General features: G+C 36.9%; 1 protein-coding gene across 1 annotated transcript; it reads left to right on the forward strand.

Annotated features, from left to right (window-relative positions):
* Positions 1-46: 46 nt before the first annotated feature.
* Positions 47-9998, forward strand: LOC118448718 (uncharacterized). The gene is made up of 7 exons (XM_035882295.2): positions 47-1226; positions 1976-2119; positions 2221-2473; positions 2579-2728; positions 7813-8081; positions 8153-8506; positions 8596-9998. Exons 2-7 carry the CDS (start codon positions 1994-1996, stop codon positions 9235-9237), a joined length of 1794 nt encoding a protein of 597 aa, XP_035738188.2. The 5' UTR covers positions 47-1226; positions 1976-1993; the 3' UTR covers positions 9238-9998.
* Positions 9999-10757: the final 759 nt, after the last annotated feature.

Genomic DNA, 10757 nt, shown 5'->3' on the forward strand with positions numbered 1-10757 from the left:
TTTTTTTTCTATTTTCTTTTTTTCTTTATCTTTTTTTTATCATCTCGCCTTATGAGCTATGTATTTAAATTAATAAAATGCCCATGGAAATCGTTTTATATTTTTACAATAGCAATCGTAGCTTATCGGTTCTGTGCCACGCGTTGCCTGTGCCTTTAAGATAAGAAAGCTGCGAATATTATTTAATCTCATTATTGAATTTGATTTAATAATTCTTAGAATAAAAATAATAATAATAATAATAATAATAATAATAAAAGAGACAAAAAAACAAGGAGAAAGAAAGAAAAGCAATTTGTTATCTAAGTCGGAATGGGCTTCCCTTAATTATTATTTTCAAGTTCTTACCGTTGAAATGCTGCCAACATGCGACAAAAATGGAAATGCTTGAGATGAATGAAAGGGAGGGGATGGGAAGATTAGAAAGAGAAGATAGATAAGATAGACTCGATCGAAGATATATAAAAAATTATCTAGCGACGTAAGGTAACGTATAAATAATTAATTAGCCAGTGCCGAGAACGAAGGAAAGGTAGCGCTAACGAAGGTGAACACCTGTAGTCAAGTCTGTATTGTTATCTCTGGTCACACAATGCATACAAAAAAAAACGAAGGAAAAAAACAGCAACAACAAACAGTATTTAATATAATTGATGATTTCATTAATATTGTACCGTACTATTATAAATTACGTTGAAAACGATGAAAAAAAAGAAAAAGATTACGATTATCCAAAGATCTATCCAAACCACCTTGTGATTTCCTTCCTTGTGAAATTTTTAAATAACAATGTCATATTTTTTTTTCATCAAATTCCACACAAATATCTTGTGATTTTTTCGAATATTGTGAAAGAATGAAGAAAGAAAAATTTATATATCCTAAAAGTACAAGGAATATCTTGTACATTTAACATTGACCAGTACCGTTTATCGATTGGCATGAAACGGGATGCCATGTTTGCGAGGCGCCACACACGCGATAGACCTCTCTTTCGTTGTAGGCCAACGGTTCTTGTTGTCCATTCGTGTAACCTAACGTTAAATCGGTGCATCATGTTTAGTCTCGTAAACATCGTAGGTAAATAATTTTTTAATCTCGCCGATTTCGACGATTTCATCATCGAAGAAAACCCGATCGATACACCATACTTATCGGCAGTTCTCTTAACGAAAACTGAGTCCTCTCAAAGCCCGCTCGAACAACGAACTTCTCTCTTGATTCACGTAAGCTTGATGTTATTATAAAAAATAAATAAACAATCAAGAAAAAATGTTACTATTCGACTAACGATTTATCATAGTAAATTGGTTTATTTAGATATATGAAATTTAATGATTTTCTTTTTTTTTATTAGCACCTTTTTGATATTTGAAAGAATTTATTTAAAATTTTATTATTATTATTATTATTATTATTATTATTATTATTATTATTATTATTATTATTATTTTTATTTTTATTATTATTATTATTATTATTATTAATATTATTATTATTATTATTATTATTATTATTATTATTATTATTATTATTATTATTATTATATACTTTCTAAAATGAAAATCATCGAGCCAAAGGAGATGTACGTGTTAATTCTTCACAAAAATAATATACCGAAGAACACGTTCTTTGATCTTACATGCGTCAAAGTTTGCTGTATCTTTCGTACATTAAGAAATATATTTTTGACGATTTTCCTCAGAAAGCTAGCCGATCATATCAAGTCACGTGTACGCGCGCGCGACCTTAGAAATCGTATCAAAAGCCAACCATCTGTCCATCGAAGTTATTTTAAGACCGTAGAATACGTGGAAATTTTCTCGATGAATTTCATGCTGACCGAAACCCCTCTCCCACTACAAATAATGTCATTGTCCAAATTTATTATCTTCTTAAGGACATTATATAAATAAAAGTAGTAAAATGTTTTCGATGCAACCTAATGTTTTTACATCAGTGTTTTTCGTTACAGATAATACATTTGAAAATAATGTCACGAAAAAAGCAATCGTCTTCCGACGATCGTTCAATGAAAAAAGACCAAGATGACTCGAATAGTGCCGTGATAGCATCACTGGAGGACGAAAATTTGAACGAGGACGATTCCGTTCCCGAGGTAATTAAAGTTTGATTACTACTATTATCTGCAAATGAAATCTCTTACATTACAGATATATATGGCTTTTATTTTTTTTACAATTAACAATTTTTTAACAGATTGTTTTATCGAACAAAGGTGGCCCAAAATTGATTCACAATGGTTACATGTATACGATGCACAAAAAACAGCCTCAACATATCCGTTGGAGATGCGTCGGTAGAACAACGTATTGTAGAGGAAGTCTTATAACGACGGAAAATTGTACGAAGCCGCGAATAAGAATGGAGCACAATCATAAACCGGATTTCGCAGCTGCTCAAGTAGCAAGAAAACGTTATTTGGCACTTGGCAAACCGCGCGTATTAATGAGTGAGTTATTAACATTTATTCCGTTTAATCATAAGATATATTAAGTTCGTAAGTGTTACTGTCTGTATGGATATACTGTAACTCATAAGATAATGTTCTTGAAAGTGTCATCTGAAGAGAAAGGAAACATTCGTCAGCCATTCGATGGGACGGAATCTGTCGCAATCTTATCTAGAAGAAAAACAGACGAAGTCGATAAATGTAAAAACCACGATGATCGTCAGCGATGGGAGAAGCGTACTGCTATACGAAAAAGTAAGTATTTTGATATTATTCGATCGTCAATAGGAATATATACAAAGATATCTCTTATTTCGAATTTTCTCAGCCATCTATTGTTCATTATCATGTAATGAACAATACTACAATAGAATCGTGTTCGAACAGTTTTCAAGTTTACGCGCCACATAAGACGCGTGAATCAGTCCAAAAGAATCGTTCATCGTCGTTTGCGCAAGATGGCGTCGCTCACAAGAGTAACCTGCTCGATCTTTAGAAAGCATGCTTTTGAATGGAGAGCAAAGAGGGGAGAAGAATAAAGGGCGGGAAAAGAGGTGATAGTTGTGGGTGGGGGGGGAAGAGAAAGGATAGGAATGGAAGGGGAGGATTTAAAAGGAAGTAAGGGTCTAACGAAAAGACCAAAGGGTCGGTAGGCGATCGATGAGAAGATACGAAGTTGGAGCATGAGAATTGGCGCGCGAAGAACCGAAGGAACGCCGGCCGGCCGGCAGATTCGGCTCGTATCGACTTCATTCGGTCTTATTCGGTTCGGTTCGGTTCAATTCGGCTCGACTCGACTCGGTACTTGCGATTGGCCGATGGTAGACGAGGCGATCAGCTCGGTTAGTAGGTGAACGCGCACTCAAGAGGCGCGCGACAAGAGGCAACCTAGTAGGCAAGCAAAGAAACAGGCTAGCAGGAGGAAGGAATCAAGTTAGGTAGCTAGGCAGACAAGCAGGCAGAGGCAGGCTAGCACACACAAGAGAGCGCGAGGCGACACACGGGACGCGGACGGATAATATACGTCGACGACCGGCGGCGCCGTCGCACATGCGCGCCCCGACGCGCCCCTGTGTTCGTCCACCGATTTCGATTTTAGTCACTCCCGGGTTCGGCTTCGGGGAAAATCGTTCCGCTCTCTCGCTCTCTGCGCGTCCGAGGACACCACCCAAGTGCAGGACGCTCTATTCTCGTTTTACGTATCCACTTACTATCTTTCTATCGGCGATATTACGAGGATTCAACGACGGTGTCCCGCCTTTTCTCACGCCGGGACGACGATTTCCGCGGTATCCTTACCCGACTGATCGTACATACAGCTATATATATATGTGTATATATATATACATACATACATACATACATACATACATACATACATACATACATACATACATACATACATACATATATACATACATACATACATACATACATACATACATACATACATACATACATACATACATACATATATACATACATACATATATACATACAACACACATATATATAATATATGTATATAGATAGATAGATATACACAGATACGGCCATCCTTTCCATTTTAATCTTCTTCCTCTATTTTTTCATCATCATTCTCTTTTACGTGTTTTAAACAAGAGAGAACGAATTTTACGCAAACGATTTCGTTCGTATATGTATATATATATATATATATATATATATATATATATATATATATATATATCGTAGCTATCGTCGTGCCGCTGCCTTACTTGACGCATCGTCGATGGACGTGAGCCGATCTTATGCGGATCGAAAATATGAGGGAGGAGAGAGAGAAACAGCAGACAGAGAGGGAATAGCAAGCGTACCGATTATAAAAAGAATCGTGCGATTCGATCAAAACGAATCCTGGTGCGTGCTGCTCGTGTTACAGAGAGGAGGAAAATAAGATAGAAAATGTAGAGTCGAGGCGTTATCAAAAAATTCTACATCGTATTGTTCCGAGAAAAATAAAACGCATCCTCGTGAAAACGCGCACAAGGGTCGATAAAATCGTCGCTGCTACCGAACCGGTGCGCGCACTAGTGATTGAACCGGTCGAACAACGACGTCAGTGCCTTCTCTCTTCTTCCTCCTTCTCCTCCTTCTCCCCCTCCTCCTCCTCCTTCTCCTCCTCCTTTTCCTCCTCCTCCTCCTCTTCTTCTTCTTCTTGTACCTCGACACTCGCAGACCCGCTCGCCCGACATTTGGCTTCGTTTTATCTTCTCTCTCGCGGGTATCTTTTTGTATCTTTCTCCGTTTCGAAGGGAACGGACGAGAGCCAAGCGGCAGCGTGGTGTGTGCCGTGTGTCGTCGCAACGGTTGCCATTTTATAGCCGGTCGTGACTTTCGTTCGTACACGGCCCGCATGGAGGGAGCGAGAGAAAAGAGATAAAAAGATAAAGATAGATAGGTAGATAGATAGAGGGGAAAAAAAGAGAGAGAGAGAGAGTAGGTTAGTGTGCGTGGTAGGAAGCGCGAACGATATAGAACGATACGAGTGGGTGAGAAGTTGCTTATAGACGAAATGAGTGAGAGAGAGAGAGAGAGAGAGAGAGAGAGAGAGAGAGAGAGAGAGAGAGAGAGAGAGAGAGAGATATCAAAGAAGAAGAAAAGGAGGAGAAAGATCCGTGACAAGGTCTAGTGGGGAGAAGGGAAAATACGTAGCGCGTGCAAATGTTTCCCCTTGTGTGTCTTAGGACTTCTCGAAATCTTCTTTAAAGCACTTACACCTATATTACGTGTATAAAATACACATAATTTTAGGATAGAATATCACGTGATACTTTCAAATATTTACGAATAATACGAGAAGATCTTTGTTCAAGAGACATTGATCATGGAACTTAACGATGTAGCAAGATGGCTATTTTTGATCTATGAGGCAGCGTATCAGAAAAGAATTCGAAAAATAAGAAAAAGTAACATACTATATAAAATAACGATAATCTATTCGGTGTCTTGTTAAATTCGAAAAACTTTCGATTATCTCGTAAATAATATACGTAACTACTTTAGGTACTACGTTTCGAAGAGAAATCGTTAATACACGCTCTCGTCACCTTGCTTTCTCGGTTGGGGGAAGGGGCTATTAAGGGGTAAAAGACGCGCGTTGCTGCACGCTTTATCGGTTCGTCGAGGACGATTATCGTCGTTGGCGCTTTTTTTAGAAGCCTTCGAAGAAAACGGCTTCTACGATAGCTTTGAACAATCCCTACTACGATCGCGACAAATTTTGACAAATTTTTTTTTTTTCACTTTTTAAAATATCATATCGGATCCGTATAACCTAGATTCGATTTGAAATCATTTTTTATTTGATAATAGTTTACAATTTTCAAGGGGAAAGAAGGGGATCCTCGCGTGCGCGTCCGTAATCCGCGAAAATCATTTTAACCGATCGCTTTACATCTTACCTACGTCATCGCATACATTATGGAAGGTAATCGTTTGCTTTACTCGAACTAATGTACGATATCAATGACATGACTTCGCATATATATATATATATATATATCGCATTAATTCGTAATTTGGTATGATATCAATAGACAAATATTTGATGAGTAAGTCGATTAAAATATTTCTATACGAATCTGTTTATTCTCATTTTCTGGATCTGTAAAAATTATAATTATTATTATTATACATTTCAAAGTTTCTCCGAACATTTTGAAGTAGAAGAAAAGGTCTAGATTCGATTACTACCTTATAGTATGTATATGCATATATATAGCATAAAGTGTAGAACGTATGAAGAGATCTCGTACAATGATTGACCTTGATACTAGATAACAAAGTTATGGAAATTTCTCTTTTCTAAAATTCATTCGCGCTATTAAACATTTACATTCGATGACCGATTATGTGTTTATATTATAAAAAAAAAATAGATAGATAGAATTTATGGAAATGTATCCAAGATATTTAAAAGACATATCGACGAGCATACCGTCTATGAGTTCAATAACTTTTTAAAAATATTCATCTGATTTGATCGACAGTGGTCACTTCGAATGAATTCGCTAGCTCATTGAAATATTCCCTATCTTCTTCCTTTATCTTATCTCCGCACATATAATATCAAGGAATAAAGTTACCCTTTCTTGCCGACATATCGTTCTAAGATTTTTGTTCCGCGGAAAATTGACGACGTTCACGTGATTTCTTATCGATTTTTAGAAACATTTTCAATTATTATACAGAATAATTATAAAAATCAAATCGATTGAGCGTAACGTTCGTTCTCTCTTTTGTGTACTAACCACGAACTAATCCGATTTAAAGATATTCACAAGAATTTGAGCTAGCTATCTCAAGATGAAAATACAATAAATTGTTAAGGAATTCCATCGGAGGAGAGGGAAGAGAATGCAGAGGGACGCACCTGCGGCGATAGCGGAGAATCGAGATATCGAAAAAGTTTAAACGTTGAAAAAAGGGAGTTCGAAATAAAAAAGGACCAGAGAGGGTGGCGAGATAATAAAAAAGGTGGAGAGAGAGAGAGAGAGAGAGAGAGAGCTGCTGGTAACCCAAACGTAGAATAAGAATAATTCAAGACGGCGAGTACCGGTGCAACTACAACAGGTCGGCTTGTATTGGTGGCCGATACTGCGGACACCACCAAGCTGACCTCGCACAGAATCATCCAAGAGCAAAAATTGACCGGTCGAGGGGGTGGCGGTGGTGGTGGTGGTGGTGGTGCTAGCACGAGCTCGAACGACGAGCTCGTTGAGTCTGCCAGAAGACTCGAAGGGATAGCGATGAAGCAGGAACCGGAAGACGAGGAGGATTGTTACCTCGAGGACAATGGAATGCCTGCTGCGTCGCCTGCTTCCTCGCCACCCTCTGCTGCTAGCAGACACACTAGTACGACCCACAGGGTAAGATCGCATGCGCGTAGTCTCCGAGCGATGGCCAATCCCAGCGCAGTTTGGGCTCACTTCGACCTCTGTGCGAATGACCCACTGCGTGCCCAGTGCCGTATATGCGGTGCCGTTGTTGTCAGGGGTGGCGCAAATCCTCGACAATGCGGTACCACCAATCTGCATCGGCATCTCAGAGTACACCATGGTGGCAGACTCGTCGGCAGACGTTATCATGGTAAACAACAGAACCACCTGCTGCAAAACTATCTACTGATTTTCAACGATTTCGCTTCGTCTATCGTTTCTATATATATATATATATATATATATATATATATATATAAATTTAAATTTTCATAAAATCTTTGTAAATGTTACTTCAAGCTATATCATACATAAATGCTAATTTCTTAATTTTCTTATATAGTTTTACTTTCTATAGTTGTTTCTTTCTTTCTATAGTTTTACAGTCCAACACGCCTGCCTCGCAATCTAACACGACTACCACTAAAACCATCAGAATAGCAACCCAATCTTTCGTAAGACCACATATTAGAAATATTGCCCCAGCACCATCGCCACAACAACAACAGCAGCGACAACCAAAGACTCTTGTATTAAAAACTATACCGTTAAAGGTGAAGCAGGTTGCGCCAACGACGATCAAGATGCCACCGAGACAAACTCCGCAGGGCATGCCACAAAATATTGTCCATCAACAACCTACGGAGGTATCCGACAATAAAACAAAATATACGTACGCTGTTTTTATCGAACAAATTAAAATGATTCAAAATTTCAGGTTTGTCTAAGGTGGAATAGTTATCACAGTAACATGCAGAATAGTTTCCCGTCCCTTCTGGATTCGGAACAATTCGTTGACGTAACTTTAGCTTGCGAAGGACGATCTCTGAAATGTCACAAGATGATATTATCCTCGTGTAGCGATTATCTAGCAGACTTGTTGCGAGAAAATCCTTGCCAGCATCCTATCATCTTGATGAAAGATCTCAAATTCTGGGAGGTTGAAGCGCTGGTTAAGTTCATGTATCGCGGTGAAGTTAACGTTGCTCACGACAAATTACCTCAATTATTAAATGCAGCCGAAGCTTTACAGGTTAAAGGATTAGCAGCAGGTCCTAGTTCCTCCTCGCAGGTAACGAATATTTACATCATAATATGGCAACATAAATATAGGTACTTTCAAGTTAAATAATTAAAACTTTGAATATCATTCATTTATAGAACTCGAAACCACCGATGCTTATACCTCAAACAAAACCGTTAATATCTCAACCAGTAGTGCCACAAATCGTACCAGAAACCAAAGAGAACAAGCCTTCCGCTTCTAGCGTTCCTCTTTCTTCTAGTCCTAAACGCGCGCAAAAAAGACAACAATCGGAACCTCCTGAGCCACGGCCATTCACAAAAATTCGTTTACAAAGACCAATCACACCAACATCTCCACCTACGACAGTGAAAACTGAACCCTTGGATATACCTCTAAGTCCCACTGAAATATTTCCTGAAAGTAACGAGGATAACTCTAATCCAGTGAATTTTGAAAAGCTTATTAGTTTTCACGAGGAAGACGATCCAGGAGGTGATGATCTCAACGATGAAAACAGAGAAATTAATTTCTGCGAGATACCGGGTCCACCGGATTTGAATGATTGCGAAGATCAGATGGAATTTGTACCTACGGACTTTCTAGAACAAGAACAGGACATCGTTGAAGAATCGGAACCAGGTTGTAATAAGGATAGTAAAGATGATTTAACCGATCACAGTTCTGTTGATGCTGGGGAAGGCGATGACGAACGAGATGGAGAAGAAGAAGAAGAAGAAGAAGAAGACCCATGTTCGAAGGAGGACAAGACAGAGTAAAACGATTTTATCTACGATTTTTTGCTATCGTTAAGATATAATCGAATGACAATTCAATCGAAAGCGAAGAAATAAATACGTTCGAATAGCGTCATTAATTTTCTGCGAATATTATTGTTAATATTGTTATAAAGTTTACTGTAAGTCGATCATAATATTTTTCATTTTTTAAATTGACTTGACGTATAAAGAAATTTTTCTATGAAGACATGATATCGAAAAATATCAATTTTTTTCTTTTTCTTTTTTTGACATAACATTTTCGTTATGTATGTGAATGAAGAAAATTTATATCGATCATTTGTTTTAGAAAAATATATAAATCTGTTTTATCAATTATCATATTTTCAAGATCGAAGTGCATTATAATAATATTTAACACGTTGCCGCAAATGACGGCTATGCCCGTCTGATTTTTGACGATGTGTAGGCAAATGACTGCTATAGCCGTCTTGCACATCAATTTCATATGGCAGTCATAAACAATTGAAAAAAAATGTATTTCTAAACACGATCGTCAAATTAAAAGTGTGCGGCAACGTGTTAATGGAAATAATTTATTGTCGGGCTTGTTTCGAATCTTGTAATTGGAATTTATGCGTTTTTTGTATAATCTAGGCATAATCTAGATATTTTAAGAATTAGAAGGATATGATAATATTCCACTTGCTTCCAAGTTACATATTAAATCATTGTCTCGTTAATGAACGATAAATCGAAGCTGTCGATAGCGAAAACCGTTTGACGACTTTAAACGATACGCCAAAGAATCGAGCGTGATAATGTGAAACATTTCGTTAAATCATAAAGCTTTCGCGCGAAGTAAATCATTATACTTTTCTGTTATCATTTATTTTCATTGTTAGCCCTTATCGGTCGTATATTAACTCTAACGTGACTGTGTAATTTTAGCACTCATATTTCACGTGAAAGGTGACAAGACTGAGCATGTAAAAACCTCCTAATTGTCAAGTGTATGCTTTTATCCAAAATATTTACTTTTAGATTTAAACACTTACGCGTTAATCTCTATCTAGGTGATATTAAATATTATCTCTTTAAAGATTTTGACTGTAGAAATTCATTTATTTTTTTTTAATTTTGTTTTTAATTTTAAAAAGAGGGGGTTGGTTAACAAATTTTTGGATGTTCAATATCTGAATCAAAATCATTGTGTTAATAACAATTCAAAAAGAAATTTAGATAAAGTTTAAACAAAAATAATGTATTTTTAATAAGAAATAATTTTATTTAAAAATCATTCGCATAACCACCTAATAAAACTCCCATGTAACAAGTTATATACAAAACGTTAATGTCCGATAAGGGTAACGAATATTTTATTTTTTATATTTAACTAAATATATACATAGAACAGTCTATATAATTATTTATTTTTAAAAATAAGTTTTTTCTTTTCTGTTTAATGCACATCGATAAAAACGACATGCTTGGTATTCGATGGAAATGCATTTAAATATTATATGAATTCGTCGAAAATTTATGTATCTACTTTCGGC

The sequence above is a fragment of the Vespa mandarinia genome, chromosome 3 (assembly GCF_050613455.1).
Source record: "Vespa mandarinia isolate Hongniang chromosome 3, ASM5061345v1, whole genome shotgun sequence".
NCBI classification, from domain to species: domain Eukaryota; kingdom Metazoa; phylum Arthropoda; class Insecta; order Hymenoptera; family Vespidae; genus Vespa; species Vespa mandarinia.

Bases quoted from the DNA above. Each gene is read 5' to 3' on its own strand.
- LOC118448718 (XM_035882295.2), top strand. From the start codon at position 1,994: ATGTCACGAAAAAAGCAATCGTCTTCCGACGATCGTTCAATGAAAAAA. The intron at 2,120-2,220 runs GTAATTAAAGTT...ATTTTTTAACAG, and splicing joins AGGACGATTCCGTTCCCGAG to ATTGTTTTATCGAACAAAGG. The intron at 2,729-7,812 runs GTAAGTATTTTG...TTCTTTCTATAG, and splicing joins GCGTACTGCTATACGAAAAA to TTTTACAGTCCAACACGCCT.